This window comes from Hemitrygon akajei, chromosome 21 (assembly GCF_048418815.1).
Source record: "Hemitrygon akajei chromosome 21, sHemAka1.3, whole genome shotgun sequence".
Taxonomy (NCBI): Eukaryota; Metazoa; Chordata; class Chondrichthyes; order Myliobatiformes; family Dasyatidae; genus Hemitrygon; species Hemitrygon akajei.
Window position 1 is genome coordinate 49836224 of NC_133144.1, and position 25481 is coordinate 49861704.

General features: G+C 39.2%; 1 protein-coding gene across 1 annotated transcript; it reads right to left on the minus strand.

Annotated features, from left to right (window-relative positions):
• Positions 1-3845: 3845 nt before the first annotated feature.
• bloc1s2 (biogenesis of lysosomal organelles complex-1, subunit 2) lies at positions 3846-23016 on the minus strand. Its single transcript, XM_073025360.1, has 5 exons — positions 22845-23016; positions 20232-20348; positions 18313-18432; positions 11713-11817; positions 3846-7236 (listed from the first exon to the last, which is right to left on the minus strand). Exons 1-5 carry the CDS (start codon positions 22978-22980, stop codon positions 7205-7207), a joined length of 510 nt encoding a protein of 169 aa, XP_072881461.1. The 5' UTR covers positions 22981-23016; the 3' UTR covers positions 3846-7204.
• Positions 23017-25481: the final 2465 nt, after the last annotated feature.

Sequence of the window (25481 nt, forward strand, 5' to 3'; positions counted from 1 at the left end):
GTTCATGATCCCATACCACCTAAATCAAATAGGTATCAAAGCTGTTTGCCCTGAACTTTTGGCTAGTTTCGTCTATTCTCAATAGTTGTACATGGTGAAAGAAACCATCCAGTTCCTCTGATCAATTGTAATAACACAAATAACCTCTTTATGGAAGTCTGTGTGTCAGCTTGACTTACTTGCCTCGCCTTGCCTTCAGTTCAAAAGGATACAAGTTCCATGACCACACACTCTACGTGCTGGCACAACATTGGTTCTAAGGTTCTCCACCAGAGGCTTTAGGTTACAGCCCAAGTGGCTACAAAGAGCCACAAAGAGAGCAGGCAGTCATGGAGTTCATCCAAACAACTTGTGCTTTCACTTCATTGTATTATGATTACATTGTTCTAACAGATAATGTGACAAACAACAAATGGTGAATGTGTATGAGTGTAAGAGTTTCACAATCAAGCTCTGAGCCGAAAACTGACTTTCTATAAACTGAATTTCCTGCTCCTTCATAAGATAACTTGACTCTTCGCAGCCCTACAGAAAAGCAGGATATGAGTAGGTAAAAACAAAGATTCCTTTCCAGTCAATGGAGAAATTGAATGCAGAGCTTTTAACAAATTAATTACAGAGAATTACCCAATAATTTGGAGATGAAGTGGGATGAATTACTTAGGGCAAATGATCTATTATACACCAACATCAGACGATGGAAACAAGCTACAGAGTGAGTTCCCCCAGACACACTAAAATAGGGTGATTTCTCCACAAAATTACTGATAGTGGGGAACATTCCTATTATTACTAGTATAACTTCAATGACTGTTACTTCTAACAGTAGTCAAATTTTGATAGAGGAAGATGAATACTATAAGTAGTGGAAATGGTTTAACATCTAGCAAATCCTATACAAAAATCATACAAATATCTACATTATTGCTCAGTTTAAGTGGACTGTTGTCAACAGGCTGACAAAAGGCAATTTTAATGTTTCATCAAGGATGCCAACATAGCACGTTACCCTGGGCTCTGTAGACAATGAAGGCTAATCTGCAGGGTATGACATAAACTAAAACTGAAGATCTATGTTTTATACCTTTATAAAAGTAGAATGAGAAACTGTTGGACAACAAAAAACTGGGTTACAGATTCTATCTATATTCCAGATAGGTTGGAAAGGCAGAGGGGGTTAGGATGGAAAGTGATGAAGCAATTCATGTGATGAAATTTCCAGCATTACAATCAGCCATACTGGACAGCATCTGCATTGATGTTCACCTGCAATAAAAGAATTAAATAGCCAATTAGCTTCAAGCTCTGCTGCTGGAGAAGCTCATGTGGTATAATCCACAGTGACTGAAGCCGAAATTTTATCAAATATCCATGGTGATTACGTACCAGAGAATCTGGAATCTTTCCTTAACGATGAGGTAGTCGATGGTGTGCTATTGTGTTGATGCCATGATATTTATTTGTATTTGCTATAATGCTAAGCATCTGATCAACTAAAGGTGTTTTCTATTTTATTACAGAAAAATAAAATGTCATAATGCAATAGTGACATCACAATGGTTTCAACCAACAGTGATTCGCAGAGAGGAAAAGTTCAAAATTAAATTAATTTGTATTAAATTCAGCGCTTAAAGTGGCATGCTACATTCCAATTAACATTCACCACTCTTGTATCATTAAACATTGGCTGGCTTTATTCATTGCATAGCACTAACATCAAAAGGTTGTACACTCAAGAGCCACTCCAAGCTAATGGGGAGCTCTTGAATACACTGCAATCTAGCAGCATTCTTCAACATAGCATTAAATCAAGGTTCTATATCACCTCTGTATGTGCTGATTTATAATCCCATACATACTGTATCATCTAATTCTTAGATGAGGCTATTCACATTATCTTCCCAACATACTTCTTCCCCATTACCAACGAGAACACTGAGCCAAACACTTAAATATCCATCAACTGTTAACATGCAAAAGTGCACAAGTATCCCAGCTCAAGATTTGAAGCATCTGCTAAGAATATACTGTCCACAAAAAAGTGATGTAAACTTTTAGCTTAAAGAGTTAAAAAACTGGGGTGATGATAGTCCCCCAATAAAGAGACAAAGTCCACTAAATAAGCAATTTCTTTCTTAAATCCAATTATATCTATTCTGCAATTCCCAACCCTCTCCCCAAAAGATCCTGTTTAGTCCAATAACTAATTCCAATACTTTACCAAGTAATTAACCAGGAGACAATTAGACACAATTGCTAAATGGTCTCTTCCTAATGTTTAATTAAACTATGAAAAGCATAAATATCAAGATTAACTTGCAGCAGACAACTGTCACAATTAAGCATTCCTCATTTTCTGAGTATTTTACAAATGAGCCTGAAAGACGAGAAAATCAAAACTAAACCAGAGGAGACAGTTTAGAACAATTACAACATGATCTGCAAATTACTTTATACTTTATGTCAATAACCAAACAATTCAACCTTCCCTTCAATCATTTGTTTCTTGAACCACTTTGATCACTTTGCATTAAAATTGACTTTGTTTCTTTTTGTTCTGTAATTATGGCATTTTCACGTAAAAATTGTGTAGATGTTTTCTGGTGATGTTCCTGGGAAAGAAGATGCATTTTAAAAGTCTGGGACTGAGTATGTGTGTGGTGCAAATGCTGAATAGTTCAATATGAAATGTTCCCAATATTGTGATATGGAATTGTCAAAATTCTGACACGTTGCAGGAAATAATACTGTAGTATTTTTATACATCTTTCTGTACATAAACTGAATGAGACTTTTTTTATTATGTACTGTTGCATCCAATTTATACATTACAGTAATAGCTGGGTAACATAGGTAAAAGCTATTTAGTTTCTCATGCCATCTCAAATCTCAATGGATGATGCCTTCAAATCATAGGTGCCATCTAGTGGTTCCATTTAGAGTTAGCAAAGCACACCATGGAGTTGCTTAATTTAGCTCCATTAACAAAATAAACAAATGATTATTTTCATAATGAATTGATCATGGGAGTCTAAAGCCCTTGCTCTATTAAGACTTTCATGCTGAACGCATGCTAGCCATGTTAATTCTACAGATTCCCAAGATTGAGTCTAACAAACATACTGATTCTGTCATAACAGATGGTGATGGTTTCACAAGCTCATTTGCATAACTAAACCACCAGTTCATATATCAGAACGAGATTATTATGGAAAGGTTGGAAATGCAACCCCGAATTGAAAACAGCTTGAAATAAATATTTTTAAACTGTTCTGTAACCTTATACTTCAAACTGTGAGAAAAACAAACTTTACAGAATTGTATAATCAATTCCTACATTAAGATGTATACGTCACGAATACACCAATGGCAACACGGGCCACCACTATTACGTATCAAATCTTAACAGGAGCGGACCTTCTGGCCCATTGTGCCAGTTCATATGACGTTTTCAGCAAAGCACTACACCAAAATGTTTCACAGAAAATAGGGCATTTAGCCATAAGATCGGAAGTGGAATTTAAGAAACATATCAGAAGTAAAGCGATTTGGATTGGTTGATGAAGGAATTTGAATTCAGGTCTCAACGTGCTATCAAATGTGAGGCCATAGAAATTAGACCAGAAGTAAAGAGGCCAAGAAAGGATTTGAAAACAAGGACGAGCACCTTTAAGTAGAACCATATTTTGTAACGAAGAGGCAATTTAAGTCAAAGAAACACAAGGTGATGGATAGAGTATTATTCATTTCTGCTGCCATAATCCCACTTTCAGACAACTCTAACAGTGCATTTTCTGTAAACACATACAGCTTTTTTGTGCAACACAGAGACTGGATACAGAACAACCAGTTTCACATTCAATTTATATACAGAAATTTATATAAAACATACAGCAGAATTATTTCTGAATGGTGGCAACATGGTACAGGCACAACCTACCAATGGTTCAATGCTAGCAATCTTCATTTTCCACAGCTGGTATGTACATAGCAAAATATTAAAAAGGGAACGAGTTTTGTTTTTAATAGCCCTTAAGCAAAAGTCACAAAGACTGATGCATTACACAGAAGTCAAAGATAATTGCATTTATAGTACCAAATAAAGGAGCCATCAAATGAGGAAGGGATGCTCAACAAAAAGTGAAAACTAAATGGAGTTATCTCAACTGACCACAGGGTTCCATCCAGCAAGCACCAGAATAATAAATCAATGAATCAAGGAATGGCTGAAATGCATTGTTAAGGACATAAAATCCTAAATACTTTAATTAAGGGTACGGTAGAGAAAGCAGCCAATATCAAAGATTGAATGATACTTCAATTAGGGTATTACAAGCTACAAAAGTATAGGGTAGAATGGATGAAGGCTGGTCAAGATTGCCAGACAGTTGTAGGAGCCTGAGGACTGCCTCGGTTAATCATCACTGTCAACTTGGCTCATACATTAGAACAGCAACACTAAGGTTTCAACACAGGCAAAGAAAATAGTTTTACAACAAAATCTAAAATGAATACTCTCTCTACAATCACAAAACGTTCAGGTACATCATCTACAGATTCCTTTGAGATTGGCGATCTTTCCTGCATTGCCTGCATTTCAGTTTCCATTTAGGATGGACGTAGATGCATGGTCTTAGATAAGTAGTCTCAGAACTATGCTGAAACTGATTAAAGTTTGCCTTCCCTTAATATCAGAATCTTTCAATTATATTTGTGTTGATGGTCCTGAAAGCATAAAGCCAACAATGCAGTAAACATGCAAATGGTTGTTCTTATCATTATTTTGTTCAATTCATACAGAAATAAATAGTTTCAAATCAGTTACAGAAATAGTTGCTACAAAATGTATGTACACAAACATGTAAATAATGAGTAACTTAATTGATAGCATGATTTGGAAGGATAAGTGGTTTAAAGAACAACAGTAAGTTGTGCTGGGGAAGACATGCATCACATAACTTACTCTATATCCTCCATGTGCTTTACTCAAAGGATAAGAGACATCTCTGTTAATCATTTGACCAGTATAATGCATTTGGGTACAAGAGCACTGACTCAAATATTAGTATCAAATCAGACATTACACAACAAGCTTATATTATCCAGTAATACTCTTAAAACTTCCAAACATACATTTTTAAAATACAGATCATGTATTAAGTTTAATGGACATCAGATTATATTAAAAAAATACAGATATGAATTGCTAATCTCAAACTTTACTTGTGGATCAAGATCACAGGAATCCTCCGATGCAGGCAACTAGTGTATTCACGGCCCAGAGATGCAGATTTGCTCTGAATCCTATTTCTGTACAAGATTGGTCAAATGCACCAGGTTCAAGTCCGTTCTCTATTGCATCACTGCAAAGATGTTGCAAAACACTTGCTAAATGCCAACTGTCAACATTGAAAGCTTTATTATACTATATTATCCAGCTGCATCTTACAACAATGGAGAAGCAAGTAATGCTGCAATGGGAAAGGTACAAACAAGATTAGTTTCCACGAGACATTACTGCTATGAGAAAGCATGGAACAGAGTAGGGCTTCAATTTCTTTCCACTGATATGATCTGATGGAACCTCAAATTTGGGCACATCAACGCAGGGAAGTCTCAAAGAGGAAAATCTAACAGAGAATTCAAGTAGAAATTGACTATGATTTGAACGTGAACAAGCAATGAGGGATTGTTGAACTAGTTAGTATTATGTGCATTTGTTGGTAAAGCTAAACAAACACAAGGGAAACAGATATGTGGATGGGGTGAGGTGAAGGTGAGTGGAGGAGGCTTCTGTAAAGTACCAACAGCAGGCCAGGGCATTCTGGTTAAAAACCCTGCCGTAGATAGCATACAACTACACTGAGGCGCAAGAGAATCATGTTCTCCTGGGCATCCAAATGTTAAAACTCCACTTGGAATGTAACATTACCAGCACCTTCACACCCAATTCTCCACTGTAAGATAGTAACAAATTTCTACAAAATCTAGAACACCTCTGTAGGGCAGAACTGAAGAATCAGTAGTATTCTCAACTGATACCACTGCTACAAAGACAAAAAAAGGTTAGCGGAGAAGTTCAGAAGGAAGAAGGTAGCCTTAATGTAAGTCTTCGAACAGTTGAGATGAAGAAACATAAATGCCTTGCATTGTACCTGCCATGCAGGTATTCATTATTCATTAATAAAAGAAGCTGCCACTGTACCTAATGAGGAAGCAAACTACACCGGTCATTTGAACAAGCAGGGACAACTTTACTATTTCCTAAAAAAGAACAATGGTAGAATGCCTTGGCAATGAACATTTAGAAAAGCAAACTGAGCAATAAAATTAAAAATATGCTTTATATTGTTTGGCATTTCATTCACTCATTATTTTTAAATATGTTGTGACAGGTTGCCATCAGCCCAAACCATCAGTATTTCAAACTAGCTGCTGCATCATACAAGATTGTACAAACATTTACTAATTCACTGCTATCATGAACGGATTATGGAGACCTACGCTTCAGTTCAATACTTACCACATGATAAGGACCATTTGTTCCAGATTGCCTTTTGATTGCTTTTATACAAAGCAACAAAAGTTCTCTCTTTTGTACACCAAGTTGATTTGAGAAAAATGTACACCAGTCATCAGCATCTTCGGTAAGATTTTATGTACTATTATAAAGAATGGATGTAGATTCAATATACCATCAAAAAAGCATTTGTCATAATTTAGTCAGTTGGTTGCTAAATCACCTCTGCACACGATTGAGGGTCTGTCTGTGGAAGGGGGAGAGCCGAAGATTCAAGAGCTTTTTCTCACTCCACCCTTGTGTTCATAGGAATCACCCAGAAGCTATGCCAACAGTCACAGAAAAGATTGAGACAGAAACACTGAAATAAGTTCAACAGAACAACAAGCTTTTAAATTGTTTGTACAGCAACCATTTCTTATTATTACAAAATAGTTAGTAATTGCAACGTATCTAGTCCAAATAGTTTACTTGCAGATTTACTGCTTGCCTGTGTAGGCAGGTGAAAGAATGCTCTAATTCAATCAGTCTTCGCTGCAGGTTTGTCAGTGCAGAACTAATCAATACGCCTTCCATCACCACATGTAAGTTTCATCAGTTGCCTACTTCATTCTGCAGTCACTTGAATGTCATCTACCCACAGAAGAACATACATCGTTCGTGACATCTTCAGTGTAGTGCAGGTCATCGCTTCTCTAATTTCTTAAATTTGGCTTCTATAAAAGAGAAGAAGAGTGCATGAGAATTTTGAATTACACTTGGAAAGGACTCCAACTAGGATATTATTCTTTGTCTATTAAGGATTTGCCCAGATATGTATGGTCGCACTGTAGATGTAGCCATATAACATGGCAAGTTTGCTTCCTGGAACAGGTAAATGTTCATGTTAGATTTTCTGATCTATCTCAGATCCAGTAATCTCCTCAATCACAATATTTTGTGATGCATATTGAAACGTATCACATTTTTAATGCAATGATAGACAACTGGGCTGTAACAACAAAGCAACAGACCAGAAAGGAGATCCTGAATGGCTGCCTACATAGGCACTTAAGGACTTTGTCACATAGCAAATAGAACACTTCATTACAAGTTCAAAAATCACAAATTTAGCATCAGAGCCACAAACTATCACGACAGGTTGAGCAATTAGTGTGCCAGCAATTCAAAGTTCAGGAATCATTGGGCTGAATTATAAATGCACTTACAAAAATACAAATTCAGAGAAGGAGTAAGCCAAGCAACCTCCCAACCTCATTCCCCCACCTCTATGTTTGCTCTTCTTTTTAAAAAGACCATGATTGATCTAACCGTAATCTCAACTCTTCATTCTGTCTCCCCTCGGTAACATTTCACTCCCGTATTAATCAAGACTCCATCTTTCCTTACATTAAGCGTTTTTGAAGAGTCATTTCCTCAAGCGTTTGTAGAAGAAAACTTCCAAAAACTCACAATAACAGAAGAAAAAAATCACCACACCTTATCATAGACCAGTGACTCCTTATTTTTAAACAATGAACCCGTTTCTCCATTTCCTCCGTAAGATGAAACATCCAGACAATATTCACTGCGTCAAGATTCCTCAGATTCATTAAAGTTCCAATCAAGTCCCTCGGTACTCTTCGAAAATCCAACAACTACAAGATAAGCATGTTCAATCTGTCTTCAGAAGACAACCAAACCATTCAGTCTACTGAACGTTTGCTAGTGTTTCCAATGAATTGACAGCCTTCCTTCCTTAAATAAGTACCTCAGACATAGTCACATCAATGTGTTTATGTAACTGAAACATAAGCTCTTTCTGTTATGTTCAATTATTCATTGTGTAATGAACTCACTCGTCATTTCAACAATGCTTTTTAAAATTTTCTAACTAAAATGAATTTTACATTTTCTACATTATGTGCCATTTGCCAAACTCTGCCCATTCCTTTAACTCTATAACTTGTGTAATTTCCTTATGTCCACTTAACAAATTTTATTTCTATCTTTGTGTCATCAATATATTTAACAACTATTCCTTCATCCAGATATTTATATAAAGTATAAAAAAAATTCAGGTCCCAGCTCCAATCCCTATCAACACGCACACTAACCAGAAAAATACTCATTAAGTTTAATCATGTTAGCTAATGAACCATGAGCGTTTATTTTCCAATAACCTTAGATGCAATACTTTATCGACCTTCTGGAAACCAAAGTACAGCAGATCCAATAATTTGCCCTTATCCACAATACACATCAATTCTTCAAACTACTTCAATATATTGCTTACCTATAATTTCCTTTCATAAGACCATGTTAGCTTTGACTGATATCACTGAAATTTTACAGTGCTCTGCAAAAAAGTCTTTATCAATAGTTTTTAACATGTTGCTACTGACGGAAACTAACTGATCTTAGACTCTTGCTTTGTCTCCCTCCCGTTTTGATTAAAGGGGTTATATTTTGCAACCTAATGGAAAGGTAAAATGAATCAAATAACTTACAGCTAATCAAATTTCAAAGTAAAATTTATTGTCAGAGTTCATACATGTCACCACATGCAACCTGATATTCTATTTTCCTGCCGGCACACTCAGCAAATCTATAGAACAATAGCTTGTAAATAGGATCAATGAACACCAAACTGGGTAAATGCAAAAATAAATAAATAACAATAACGAACGTGAAATAACAAGATAAAGACTCCTTAAAGTGTGACCAGTGTTTGTGGAAACACTAGAAAGAGAATGAGTGTAGTTATCCCTTTTTGTCCAAGAGCCTGATGGTTGAGGGGTAGTAACTGTTCTTCAACCTGGTGGTGCAAGGCTCCTGTACCTTCTACTTGATGGCAGCAGTGAGAAAAGAGCACGGCCAAGGTCGAGAGGATCTTTGATGATAGATGCTGCTTTACTACAGTAACGTTTCATATATTTCCTCAATGGTTGGGAGGATTTTACCATTGATGTACTGAACCGAATCCTCTACCTTAGTGGTCGCTAACCCGTCGATCGCGATCGACTGGTCAATCTTTGAGACTTTCCCAGTAGATCCCCCCAAAAAACTGAAAAATAAATATACAAATACTGTTGAGAGATTGTTTCCGGGTTGTGGGGTTTTAGTTCCGTTCTTTCTGCCCAGTGCACATGACTGTAGCTCCCCCGCACTACACAGTGTAATTCAGTGGTCCCCAACCACCGGGGCGCGAGGAAACAATATGAGTCAGCTGCACTTTTCCTCATTCCCTGTCATGGCCACTGTTGAACTTGAACCCACACGAGGTCATCAGTTGCCTAACCGCAGTGATACCCTCGCGCAGCCGGCAGCAAGTGCCGTTGCTACCAGCCTGGAGCACGGACAGATGGACACCACCTCTAAACCCGTTTAGCACTCTGAATGTTCATGGGGAACCCAGTGCTAAATTATTCGCAGATGACCTAATTTGGGCTCAGTGTTTCGTAAGTATCAGAGCAGCTACCACGCTGCGATGTACCGAAACAAACTTTTGTCAGCTGATAGATTCTACAAGGGGGCGGGGGCGAGCGCGGGCCTGTCGCTCTCCTCGGTCGGTCGTTCTCTCCAGACTGTGACTGCTGCCAAGGGTTTTGATGACATGCTGAATCTCTGCAGACTCCTAAGGAAGTAGAGGTGCTATCTTGTTTTCTTTGCAATTATACTTATATGACAGGATAGGTCCTCTGAGATAGTGACATCCAGGAATTTAAGGATACTGACCCTCTCCACCTCTGATCCTCCGATGAGTACTGGCTCATGGACCTCAAGATTCCCTCTCTTGAAGTCTATGATCAGTTCCTTGGTCTTTCTGACATTGAGTGAGAGGTTGTTGTTATTACACCACTCAGCCAAGTTTTCAATCTCCCTCCTGTATGCTGACTCATCACCACCTTCGATATAGCCCACAACAGTAGTGTCATCAGCAAACTTGTATCTGGTGTCGGAGCTGTAGTTAGCCACACAGTCATAGGTTATAGTGAGTAGAGCAGGGGGCTAAGCACACATCCCTGTGGTGCTCCTGTGCTGATGGAGATTGTGGAGAAATTTTTGTCAATCCGAACTGACTGGGGAAATCCAGTGAGGAAATCCAGGATCCAATTACATGAGGGGGTATTGAGGTCTTGGGAGTTTACTGATTAGTTTTGAGGGGATGATAGTATTAAATGCAGAGCTGTAATCAATAAAGAGCACCCTGATGAATACATCTTTGCTGTCCAGATGTTCCAGGGTTGTGTGAAGAGCCAATGAGATGGTATTTGCTGTAGACCCGTTGTTTCAATAGGCAAATTGGAGTGGATCCAAGCTGCCATTCAGACAGAAGCTGATATGCTTCAACACCACCCTCTCAAAATATTTCACCACTGTGGATGTATGTGCCACTGGACAATAGTAATTTAGACAGGTTGCCAAAGTCTTCTTGGGTATGCTTGAAGCAGGCTGGTACCACACACTGCTGGAGTGAGAGGTTGAAGATATCCATGAATACAACAGTCAGTTGGTCAGCACAGGTCTTCGGTCCTCGGCCAGGCACTACGTCCAGACCAATGCTTTCCTTGGATTTACTCTCTTGAAGGCAGCCTGCACTTCACCTTCAGATACTGAGACCAAAGGATCATCAGGAAACATGGGGGAGTATGATGGGTCCTCCCTGTTCTGGTGGTGAAAGCGAGCATTCCACTGAGCTCATCTGGAAGCGAAGCTCTGCTGTCCCCTATGTCACAAGATTTAACTTTGTAGGATGTTATGACATTCAAACCCTGCCACAGCTATCGAGCATCCCTCGTTGATTCCAGTCTAGTCTGGAATCCCCAAATGCTCTAAGACAAAAATGAAATCCATCTGGACCTTGAAATATTACAGGTTCAGTAATCAGTTCAGTAACATTTCCCTGGTGATTGTTCTCTTCACAAGCTCCCCACTCCCTTTCACTCTTCCAACATATAGTATGTTCTGTGACTCTAGTGAACACTAATGCAAAATACCATTAAGTCATCTGACATCTCCTTGCTTTCCATTAATTCCCCATACCCATTTTCTATTGCTCTATTACTCTTTAACTCTACATTATATGTTTATATTGAGTATTACTGAATATTCTAACATTTCAAGATATGTATAAGCATTCAATAATATTTAAGGAGTAAAAATGTTTCCAAAAATTGTCAGATTGTTTCAAAAACAGCATGAGATCCCACCTAGTTTCTTGGAGTACGCATCCAATCTGTATGCTGCTTGTTCCAATGCTGCGACTTGTTCCTCAATCTGATTAATCTGATCAAGGTATGGTTGTAGATTTGCATCTGGGAGACAAAAGATCACACAAATTTTAATTAACGTCCTTGTAACGGTAACTTGAAAACAAACCAAAACCGCTGAGAGACTAAGCCAGGGTACTCAACACTGTATGATGCACTTCCAAATAACAAATTTCCAAATCAAAAAAGGTACGTTCCACCCTTTATTATGAAACCAGCAAAGACAAACAATCTTGAGACAATTAAAAAACTAACAAAACTATCTAGTGATATAATGGTCTAACTTGTGCTCTAATAGTGATATTAGTGTTCGAATAACATAACTAAGTGATCTAATAGCATTCCAATTAGTGATCTAAATAGAATTCCAATAACGTCCCAATCAGCGATCTAGTTAGCATTGCAATAATGTCCCAAATAGCGAGCAAACATGAGGAGATCTGCAGATGCTGTAAATTCAAACAACACACACAAAATGCTGGTGGAACACAGCAGGCCAGGCAGCATCTATAATGAGAAGCACTGTTGACGTTTCGGGCCGAGACCCTTCGTCATGACTAACTGAAAGGAAAGATACTAAGAGATTTGAAAGTAGTGGGGGCAGGGGGAAATGCAAAATGATAGGAGAAGACCAGAGGGGGTGGGATGAAGCTAGAGCTGGAAAGGTGATTGGCGAAAGTGATACAGAGCTGGAGAAGGGAAAGGTGTTGTTGAACACCTACGCTCGGTCCGCCAGAGAAAACAGGATCTCCTAGTGGCCACACATTTTAATTCCACGACTCATTCCCATTCTGATATGTCTATCCATGGCCTCCTTACTGTCAAGATGAAGCCACACTCAGGTTGGAGGAACAACACCTTATATACCGGTTGAGTAGCCTCCAACCTGATGGCATGAACATTGACTTCTCTAACTTCTGTTAAAGCCCCTCCTCCCCTTCTTACCCCATCCCTGACATATTTAGTTGTTTGTATTTTTTCTCTCTCTGCCCATCACTCTGCCTGTTCTCCATCTCCCTCTGGTGCTCCCCTCCCCCTTTCTTTCTCCAGAGGCCTCCCGTCCCATGATCCTTTCCCTTCTCCAGCTCTGTATCACTTTCGCCAATCACCTTTCCAGCTCTTAGCTTCATCTCACCCCCTCCGGTCTTCTCCTATCATTTCGCATTTCCCCCTCCCCCTCCTACTTTCAAATCTCTTACTATCTTTCCTTTCAGTTAGTCCTGACGAAGGATCTCGGCCCCAAACGTCGACAGTGCTTCTCCTTATAGATGCTGCCTGGCCTGCTGTGTTCCACCAGCATTTTGTGTGTGTTGTCCCAATTAGCGATCTAGTTAGCATAATTAAGAGGTCTAATAACATTCCAATTAAAGGTCAACAAAATATATATAATCCCCTGTGGCTTACCCACTCTCCACTACACTAAACAACAGAATATACATAACTTTTCTCATTTGCTTGAAAACATGATCAGACAGTAACAGTAAGCAACATATGATTAAAATGGGATACAACCAGCAGGTTGAATTTAGAGGCTTCAAAACATTAGAGTATCTTCTCTAATCGGCACAGTATGCTAAACAAATCAACTACTTCACAATAGAAAGTTTCAAGTTTAAAATGTAATTTTCCTTCTGGCGTGCTTCTGTGTCGGAGGCATCCTTTTGTACTTGGTAACCTCACCAGAAAATAACCACAGCAATGATGTACTTTTGACGTCAATGCCTCAGAAAGCTCATGAATTCATGCCTTCAGTGTTAAAAATTAGGACACAGTTCACAGAATTGTATTGTGAAACTGGATTTTAGGTTCAATAAGGTTATTTAATGTCAGAGAAATGTATACAATATAAATCCTGAAATTCTTTTTCTTCACAAACATCCACAAAAACAGAATGAATGACAGTTAAACGTTAGCACCCCCAGCCCCACCCAGCTCCCCCCTCCCACACACAAGCAGCAAGGCAATGAACCCCCCCCCCCACCAGCAATAAAAAGCATCGGTGCCCTCCACTGAGCACTCTAGCGTGCAGCAAAGCATCAATAAAGACAAAGACTTGCAGTACCCCAAAGACTACTTGTTCACCCGGTAATTCGACAAACCACAGGCTCTCTCTCACCCTAATAAGGGAAAAAGAGGTGTCCCCATTTTATTTTGGTACAACCATGGTCATGCTGCTCAGTTTATACACAAATGTGATAGTCGGCTCTATTTTCCCACCTCCAGTGGAGATTTACCTATAAACTAATCTACAAAGTCACTGGGTTCCACAGGGGATCATTCTACAACCAATTTCTTTGTAGATTAGAAACATCTGTTTGCAATAGCTACTGTTATGAATGAGGAGCAACTCTGATGGGCAGAAGGGTGCAAAGTCACCCCCCCCCCCCTTTGGAGAATCGCAAATCGCTACTATTCCAATGCTGTTATCAAGGGAGATGAGAGAGACGCAGGATAACAGAAAAGGCAGTTGTTATTGACAACGCAGGGGTACACAAAAGTGGAATGTCTCCTTCTAACAAAAGCCGAACGGAACCACTGATCACTGCTATTGTCTCTTGGAGAAGGAATTGTGTATTGAGTACTGTACTATTCATTGAAACCCCTCAGGGGGCAACCAGAGTGGTCTGGTTGAGGGATTGCATCATCCCAACCTGATTGACATCTGAGACCCCGTGAGTGGGGATAAAAGTAGGGTCTGGGGAACACCCCTCAGACGCACCAGGAGAGACGCTACAAGACCGGTGGGGGCTTGTGTGTGTGTCCACCCTTGCCTGGGTGACGAGTCCTCCACGGAACGGTCTAGCTAAAGGACGGAGACGGATCAAGATCGTAAAAGGAAAGTCGGCAAGTTACTCTCTCTCTCTCTCTCCAACAATTGCAACACAGTAAACAACAACTACTGCAGCCTGTATGAACTGAACTGAACTTTATATTTCCATCGGACAATTCATTATCCCCTAGACAACGATAGAGCTTATTTCTTATTGATTATTATTACACCCGCACTTTTAGGTTTAGTATTGATGACGTATATTATCTGTATATTTGCATTGATATTATTTTTGTGTATTTTTACTAATAAATACTGTTAAACACAGTATCATCAGACTTCAACGGATACTCCTATCTTTGCTGGTAAGACACCCAGTTACGGGGTTCGTAACACAACCTATAGAACACAGAACAGTACAGCACTGGACAGGCCATTTTGTTACTAAATGACCTCCAGCTGTGTACCAACTACATCCCCTCATTCCCTTCATATGCATAGGTAAAAATATTCCTAAGCTCCAGCAAACTGCCTGCTTCCACTACTCCCAGTAACCTATTCCAGGTACCTATCACTCCGTCTAAAATAAATGTGCCTCCTGTCGCCTTTAAACTCTTCCCCACCCACCTTTAAAAGCATTCCTCAGGTGCTTGACATTTTTACCATGGGGAAGAGACTATATCTATCCCAACTGTGCCTGTCATAAATTTAAAAATCTCCCTCAACCTCATGGGAGAACTACCCAAATTTGTCCAAACTTTCTTTATAGATCATACCCTCTAATCCAGACAACATCCTGCTAAACCTCTTAGTCACTGAGTCATAGAACACCACAGCACAGAAACAGGGCTTTTGGCCCATCGAGTCTATTGCTGTTCCTTTCCCTGTCTTGTGTTGCATCAGAAGGCAACATTGCTGTTCTTTAGCATTTTTGGCTTTTTTTTTTACAAGGCCGAGTTGCTAGCTCGACGCTCAACACAACACAGATGGAAAGCTTGCAAGGGAGCCGAACCTGGGACCACTCACCTTGAAGTCTGGTGTGGATGTCACACCAGCACCTATCCAAATATCTCTTAAATGTTTAAATTGAACCCGCATCCATCACTTCCTCAGGTAGCTCATTCCATCTTTAACCACCCTCTGAGTGAAGAAGATCCCCTCATGCTCCCCTTAAAATATTTCACCTTTCACCCTTAACCTATGAGCTCTTCTGCACCCTCTCCAGTCTCCACAGAAGAGAACTGCATGCAATAACTTCAGTGTCTCTGTCTGAAGTTCTAGAGCTGCAGAATGACATCCTCACTCTCATATACACACTTGCTCATTTCATATATACTTGCTATAATTCTTCCATTTCATTGAATAGTTATCCAATGTGGTCGACAATTAAACAAATGGAATAAATACTATATTCAGTCATTAATGGATACTTTGAAACATTTTATTCTTGCAGTTTGGATTTTGGATGTGCAGTTATCTAAAATCAGCATTATCTTACAATTTTTGTCCGGACCAAGAGAGTCACAGTGAGCTCTCATTTCTGGGACAAAGCAATGTCTAAACCAGTCCAATGTAATCCTTTTTTTGTTATTGTGGTAAATTACTGGAAACTGCTTCAATTCTTTGAAAGCTCTGGGACATAAACTTTTGTTCACTAACAATTTACATCTGTGGGTTCCTACAACATTAGAGCATCCCAACACAGTGACACGATCTTTTGATGCTTTATAACTCTTGGTGACTCTGTACCTCTGTAGTCAGATAGATAGATAGATAGATACTTTATTCATCCCCATGGGGAAATTCAACTTTTTTCCAATGTCCCATACACTTGTTGTAGCAAAACTAATTACATACAATACTTAACTCAGTAAAAAAAAATATGATATGCATCTAAATCACTATCTCAAAAAGCATTAATAATAGCTTTTAAAAAGTTCTTAAGTCCTGGCGGTAGAATTGTAAAGCCTAATGGCATTGGGGAGTATTGACCTCTTCATCCTGTCTGAGGAGCATTGCATCGATAGTAACCTGTCGCTGAAACTGCTTCTCTGTCTCTGGATGGTGCTATGTAGAGGATGTTCAGAGTTATCCATAATTGACCGTAGCCTACTCAGCGCCCTTCGCTCAGCTACCGATGTTAAATCCTCCAGTACTTTGCCCACGACAGAGCCCGCCTTCCTTACCAGCTTATTAAGACGTGAGGCGTCCCTCTTCTTAATACTTCCTCCCCAACACGCCACCACAAAGAAGAGGGCGCTCTCCACAACTGACCTATAGAACATCTTCAGCATCTCACTACAGACATTGAATGACGCCAACCTTCTTAGGAAGTACAGTCGACTCTGTGCCTTCCTGCACAAGGCATCTGTGTTGGCAGTCCAGTCTAGCTTCTCGTCTAACTGTACTCCCAGATACTTGTAGGTCTTAACCTGCTCCACACATTCTCCATTAATGATCACTGGCTCCATATGAGGCCTAGATCTCCTAAAGTGTTCATCTTGGGAGCACAACGCCAATATAAGGCCATTTTAACCGCATTGTAGACCTGCTCAGGACTTAAATTTTCATCAGAAACTAAGTGAATTCAGCAGCTGCTTTCTTGTCTGCTGACTGCTGTTCACCATACAATGCACAGAATTTTACGACATGTCACTGCTTGAAATGCTGAAGCCACCCTTCACTGTAATCACACTCATAATCCAGTCTTAATTCTTCACGAAATAACTTCGCTTGTTTCTCCACCATCTCGCCTTGACGACTCTACATCTTCACTGACGCAGAATTTAACCCATTTATGAGAACTTTACCCAGATGAAAGCATCTTCTGTCCTTAAGCACATCTGTTTTGCTGTCAGCAAAGAACCAGAGCAAATTTTCTTTTTGTTTCTACTGTGTAAGAGCCTATGTTATACAAGTTGCATATGCTTTTCACAGCTACACCCCTGTCAAGTTTTTTCAGAACTTCCACTTTATCTTGAATAGGCAAAGTATGGTGTTTGCACTTTACACCACGAAAAGCACTTCCTTTATTCGAAGAAGACATGACTGGGGCCAGATAAGCATAGATTATAAAAATTATTGCAGAGTAACACAGAAGAACAACTTGCATCTTTTAAAGACCATGCCAACAGCTGATTCTGCTAATGGCACCATCAAAACAATGGCGACAGATTGGCATGACAATGTGGGAAATTTGAAATCAGGCTGGCAGAAATTATGTCCAAATCAGCAGTGGAACCAAATTACTGGTTGCCAGATTTGAGGTAGCCGACCTGTACTAGCTTGAAAAACACTTTAAAAATATTTGTGAGAATTTGTGTAAAGTCAGGTCCTTTATAACCCAGGAACCCTTGTATTATGAAAGGATAAATGCTTATGCTACTAAGTTCAATAAAGCTGTTAGATTCAACCCTGAAAATCTTCACTCATCTTGAGAACACTGAGGACTTTGTGTAGAAGAACCAAACAGGCAGTTTTCAGCACCAGCTCCACCCATCTATGTAAATACAGCATTCAGTACTCAGCTTTTGAAGTGTGCGTACCGACAGTTAAAAATTAAATTTAATTAGCTTATAATGTGTATTAACCATACCAACTCATTGAGCCAAGAAACATCAAAGAGATGCTAATCTAGAAGAACTTTCAATAACTAAGCTTAAAATTTACTCAAACAGATCTATAGGTATGACTGAGAAGCAGCAACAAGGTTCACAATTACATATTGTAACCATGACTCCCCCCGCAATCCAGAAATATCAAGCACTTACATTTCTGATTTAGATCTTTGAGGTTGCGGTTAATATTAACAGCGATCTCCTTCATCTCCAGGTACTTAAGGCTAGTCAGTTTGTTCATGTTCTCCAACAGTTTGTAATCTTCACAGGTAGCTAAATAAACAGTTTAACACGCGTTAATATATTTTTTATAGACTATTTCTGCATTGTGCAGCTTAGCAATAAATTTATCAGATTGCAAAAGGTGTAAGCAACACACAGAAAATGTTGAAGGAACTCAGGTCAGGCAACATCTACGGAAATGAATAAACAGGTATAAATCATCATTACTTAGCCGAAAGTGACACAAACAATGTTCAGCTTCAAATCGAAGACAGGTGTCGGATTGATAGTGATGGATTCTGATGTTTTAATCCAAGATTCTTTCAGAAGTCAGGAAAGTGGTACAAAACTTGTTGCTTCACAATTGTTTTATTAAGTATTAATAGAACAAAGAAGAAGTGAAATGAACTGGCAGGTCTATTAAGTGAAGGGAGAGACAAAACTACTAAGAGACACGGAAACTAAGATTAAGATTTTAAGACCTCATGGTGCAACTCTTTTATACCCATAGGTAAGGAAATTTCATTCAAATCGTAGATAAGAGTCAACCAGTGAGATAGCTCTTATTCAAATAATGCAGTACCAAAAGAGGCTTCCAGAATCATACCAATATAGCATCTGGGGAACACACTGAACTTGCATATACATATTGTGTCCACTAGAAAGCACACTAGGCAGTTATTTGTATACAATTATATAAGATATAAGTACACAAGTTAAATCACAAAAATCAATTGAACAATCTAATCTAAGAATTAAATAGTCAGATCCAACAATTGCAAATGCAGCTCTTCAATCAATTAACTCATTTTTCAGATTAACAAGCATAACAATATGATTTTTTTAAATAAACACTGCATTCTGCATTAACAACCAGGCATTCACCATGTCAAGAAATATATCCCAATCTTATCTTGTTCTTTCATCATTTCCCAGTCAGGAGACACACACACCAACTGCCAAACACAAAAGATTCTACAGACGTTGGAACTCTTGGGCAACACACACAAAATGCTGGAGGAGCTCAGCAAGTCAAGCAGCATCTAAGGAGGGATATAAACAGTTGACATTTCAGGCCAAGATTCTAAATGAAGTATGCTGAAACGTCAACTATTTATTCTGCTTCATAGATGCTAACTGACCTACTGAGCTCCCTAACACTCTCTTTCTCCTCCTGCAACATCAAAATAAAAATGCAAAATACATTCTAGTCATTGACTTTCACTACCTTGCCTCCTCTTCATTCCCAAACACGCATATGCTTTTTGACCTTGCCAACCTTATGCAGTATTTCAATGGTCACATCTTCCAAATGTTTAAGTCTTTTTCCATCCCACCCTGAACTTGCTACTTGGTCTGCTCAAAAGATGCCTATTCCACAAATCCTTCTGCTTTTATACTAAACTTTTATACAAAAGTTCTTTTCTATAATTGAAACAAATGGAAATGTAATTTTATTGGTCTGGTATTCTCCAAATATACTGACTCTGTTTACATCAAGTATCTAGCACCATTAAAGAATTTAAAGTGTATCTGTTATGGCCCTATTCTTAAAAGTTGGAATTAACCTGTACATTTTTAGCTAGCAGAACCACCATAAATATGTACTATATTTATACAATAACAATATTTATATTTGCATATGCACAGTTTGTTGTTCATTGCTTGTCGCCACTTACAGCTCCAATCTGCTGAGACAACCTAAGACAAAAATCTTTAACTATTTCTAAAACTCTTGTACTGAAAATGTACAAAGGATGATTAATCTGGTGTGAAACATAACACATGCTACTCAAATTACAGAGTACAGTTGCAAGTTTTAATTCCTACAATACAAACATCAAACTAACCTGTAAGCTCTCCTTGCAGATAGACAGACATTTTGGTAAACATATCCTTACAGAGTTCATTAATGTCTGGCTCTGAAGGCTCTGTAGCTTCTTCCGCCGTCTCCACTCCAAAATCATCTGTCAGAGAAATATAATAATACAGTACTTCTGGTCATTGCCTCCAAAAGTGGAGCTGAGGACAGGAAAACAAAATAATGTCCCACAAGGCAATTCTGAAAATATACAGCTGGGTAGACTGTAAAACGGATGGGCAGACCTCAGATTGTTAATTTTATTTATAACTGTCGAGGTGTTCTACTCAAAAGAATGAATGTAATTTAATATTTTATTTTTTGTAAACACATGCAAATTAATTTTTATGTTAGCTGGTAAATTCTGACTGTGACATTCTTGGAAAGATTGGTCTGCAACTGAGTAACAAATTGAGATACAAAACATCCCAATTAATATCAAGTTGGACAACTTCAAAAAAGTCCTCAGGGAATTAACAACTTGCAGTCTTTCCAGTGCCACAATAGCAAAGAAAGTGACCATCAGGGAACAATGTACCATAGAGCAACCAGATCATTACACACAAATAATGAAAATTAAAAATAGCAAATGCAGCAAATCTAAAATTAAAATAGAAAATGTTCTAACTACTCAGCAGGTCAGGCTGCATTCATGCAAAGAGAAATGGCGTTAACATTTCAGGTCAAAGTTCCTATGAAAGAACAAGGAAGCAGAGAAAAGAAGCTTGTAAGCTACAGAGAGAGTGGAACATTTCTCTGATAGACTAAAAACCGACGGTCACCCAGATTTTACTATTATAGACCCTGGAGATATATTCCCTACCCCATCCTCGCTGTAGCTTAACAAAAAAAAAATTTCTCTCCTTCCCTGTTCCAAAGAAGTCTTTGATCTGTTATGCTTACTGTGTTTCTCTTCCCACACAGATGTGGCCTGACCCAATGAACATTTGCAGCATCACCTAAGCAGAAAGCTCTAGAGTTTTTAAATAGCGACCAGCTACATATTTTGCACTACCTATCAAACCACCTCTAATGGCTATAGTGCATCAAAACTATTTTACAAACAAAAACACTTTAAAGATGTTGCAGTTAATATGGGGATTTCTGACAAAACTGGCAATTTAACAATAGTTCTGTTTTTTATGATATTGATTGAGGAACAAGTATTGGGCAGATCAGGAAAGTCTTTTAAAAAAACAACTTAGTATATCAACGTGAAACTGCAACTTGATTTACAGTCTATCAGACAATGACAACAGGACAGCAATCCTGCAGCATTTCAATGATCATCAAGGATGAACTCTGATCTTTAGAAGAGGTGATGAAAATGGAAGTTCAGTAGGTCTGAAGCTGTTTTCTTTGAAAGATGTTTGGCCCAGCTAACAAAATTTCCTCTTATTTACCTTCAATAGGATGAGTTAGGGATTTGTATCTTGATGCTGAGTTGTGGACATAGTTTAGCAGATCACACAAACCAGCCCATCTATCAAGGACTTTGATTACACTTCTCCCCACCTTTGTAAAGCAGCCAACATAATAAAATATCAATAAAACACCAGATATTCTCTTTTCTCCCACTCCCATTGGGCAGATGTGCAAGCACGTATCACCAGTTTCAAGGGAAGCTTCAATGGTAGTCTACCACATAATGGCCTTGCAACGAAATGCTCCCACAACCTATGGGCTCACTTTCAAAGACTCTTCGTCTCATGCTCTCAATATGTATTGCTTATTTGTTATTATTTCTCTTTTTATATTTACAGTTTGTTGTATTTTGCATACTGGTTGAACACCAGGTTGGTGTGGTCTTTCACTGATTCTATTATGGATTTATTGAGTACACCCACAAGAAAATGAATCCCAGGATTGTATATGGTGACATTTATGTACTTAGTCAATTTATTTTGTCTGTCTCCACTGCACTTTCTGTACCACTGTAATATTAGTGTGCATCCAGATGCTGTTTCTCCCTTGCACAACTTCCATCTACTGATATGATGCATTGTCTGCACGATGTGTTTTTTTTTCTCCACACATTAGGTGTTTGCGCTTTTAATAGGTTCTACTGGGGTTCTTTGTTTTGTGGCTGCCTATAAGGAGACGAATCTCAAAGTTGTCTAAAGTATACATACTGTGATAGTAAATGTACTTTGATGCAATGAAATGTAGTTGTCATGCCAAACATAATTTTGTACTGTATCTCAGTAGATCTGGCAACAAGAAACCAACTTATTGGTTTGTTCAATTTAAATGAATAATTAGGTGCACTACATTAAATGAAGGAATGATGGAGGTTATAAATTATAAATTTTAATGCAAAAGGTAGTGAGCTTCTGGAACTCATTAGTATTAACTGGAAAAGAACATTTTAAGAAGTGTCTGGATGTTTTGCAATTAGGTCTATAGACTAAGAGGTGAGAAGTGAAACTAAGGGCTTTTTTTAGGCTCTGTGCACCCGTGACTAGGGTACGGGCTGCAATCTCCTCTGAGGGTCAGACTGAACAGGGTGTTGGCGCTAAGGGGAAGATGATGCGGGAGCCGTGATTAGTATATAGAGTGTGAAGGGATCCAACCTGAGGCATGACCGACTCCAACTGCTTACCGGTCCTCTTGCCTCCGCCCCCTGGCACCTCCTGCTCTCCCTCATGCCCGTGACTGCTATCCGCTGCGCCGGCCTCAAGCTCTGGGCCTGGACCTGCGCCTGCTTCGTTTAGGAGCCGCGGCTCCACCTCCGCCATCTTGCCTTCCTCGTGGTCATGTGACTATAGGGTCACTTGACCAGCAGCTGCGAATGCAGCCTGCCAATCGCCGTCGCTGGAATCGCCCACATGACGAAAAGCTCCTCTTGGAGCGTCCCTCTAACCAATCAGGAGCCGGCCTGCGCCTAGACACGTGGATGCTGTCCCATCGGAACAGCTGTGGGCTGGGCAAGTTCACGTAGCGTCAGTGGCGATTCTGCAGATGCTGGAGGATCTCAACAAGTCGATCAGTGTCTGTACAGAGAGAAAATTTTCCTCTATAAATGCTGTCTGATTTGCTGAGTACCTCACTGGCAACGATGTCATAAAGGTGGTCATCTTTTACAAGCTAGAGAAGCGTACCTAAAACAAGAGGGCATAGGTCTAAAATGAGAGGGGTAATTTTTAAAGGGTGCCTAAGGGGTTCAGAGTTATGTGGACTTGGTTCACAAAGACAAGAAAATCACGTCCAAAGCAACACACACACACACACACAAAATGCTAGAGGAACTCAGCAGGCCAGGCAGCATCTATGGATAGGAATAAACAGTCGCCGTTTCGGGCCGAGCCTCGTCGTCAGTTCTTAGCCCAAAAACGTCGACTGTTGACTCCATTCCATAGATTTTGCCTCACCTGCCTAATTCCTCCAGTATTTAGTGTGTTGACGTGGACTTGGTCTATGGGTAGGCTTATATAGCATTCCCCCCAATGAAAGCAAATACGACTGGCTCAGGAAGGTAATTTAGTCAGTGTGGACAAGGGACGAAAGGCTCACCCCATGCTGTGTTACTCAATAAATGGTACCCAGTCATGTCCTTGCCAACAATGTAAATAACAAGGATTAAATAAAAAAATTGATTCAACATAGCTAATCTGCAGTTTTATATCTACACCTTTATTCTCCCCATTGCGGCGTAGGTTTCCTCCCGGGTCCCACAGGTTAATTGGTCATTCTATATTGTCCTCTGACTGGGTTAGCATTAAATAGGTGGATTGCTGGGTGGTGCAGCTCATTGGACCTGTTCTGTATTGTATCTCTAAATATTGATCTGTAATGGGCTACATCTTCTACCCTACCAGATCATCACACTCTGGAAAATAATTTCTTAAGCACTCCCAGACTAGCCTGTCTGATTTAAAATTTACAATTCTAGTTTCCTCCACTAAAGGGAAGTTTTATATCATGATAAAATGATAATTCACATTCAATATATTGCTGCCCTGAGTCTTTGGAAATATTGTTATTTTACAATTTCAGCATCTGTAACATTTTGAAATCTGCATTGCACCCAATTCAACAGCATTTAGTTTCTACACAATTATTATGCAATTCCATGTAGCCATGAGAAAAACCCACCATGTGGTTAATGCAAAAAGTTAGTATTTCAGGTTTCATCCATTCAACATTAGAACTTAAACAATTGAAATTCCATTTCATGTTCCAACATACAATAAGCCAAATATCCTCAAAATCCAGAAGGTAACCCACCTTTGCATCTCAATGCTCACCTTGACTATGCTATTTCTAGCCAAATCTGTTTTCAACATCCCATTAAAGACTAATAAAAGGGATATTTGGCAAAGGCAGTACATGATCTACATACCCAGTAACATCTGTGGGGAAAATCTGCTGCTGACATCTTCAAATATTTCCCCTCATATTAGACATATGCTCTCTAGTTTTGAACTTCCACAGCTTGGCAAGACCAACCACCCATTTTATAAACGTCTACAGGTCACCCTTCATTTTACAGCAAAAATTTTAAAAATCATTTTATTTAAAATATGGGAGTGGTGTTCTGAGATGCATGATTCACAAAAGGCTAACGTGTATTAGGAAGGCTAATGATGTTGTCATTTACTGAATGTAAAAAGTTATGTCTCTTATACAAGGGCATTGATGAGTGTACATCTGGAATACTGTACACAGCACATAACTCCTTGTTTAGTAAAGAATGTTAATAGATTGGAGCTGTGATTTACGTGACCAATATCTGGACTAATACAAGATTTCTTGGGTCATTTAATCTTTCATGGGAGAATGCAAACTTTTTTGGGGGTGTGCCCACTGTTCTTAAAATATCATCCATTTGAGACACATTAAATAACATTCCCCTGCGCCCTCCCACCCCACAGGGTTGAGTCCTTATGACATTCTTCTCCCTTAGATCACAGGCCTTCCTTGAAGTTTTTAAGACGGGGTGCATGCATAGAGGTGAAATATTACCACAGGAAACAGTTCAGGCTACAAATTTAAAAATTACACTTTTATTAAATGGCAGAGTTGCCAACCGGTGGTGTAGTGGCATCAGCATTGAACTTCGAGGCGAATGGTCCTGAGTTAGTCTCCAGCTGGCTCCTTGCACACTTTCCATCTGTGCTGGGCTGAGATTCTGAGCTAGCAACTCCGCCTTGTTAAAAAAAAGTCAAATGCTACAGAAACGGCAAAAGTGCTGCCCAATGCGCCACAAGGCATGAGAAGAAACAAAAATGGCAGAGCA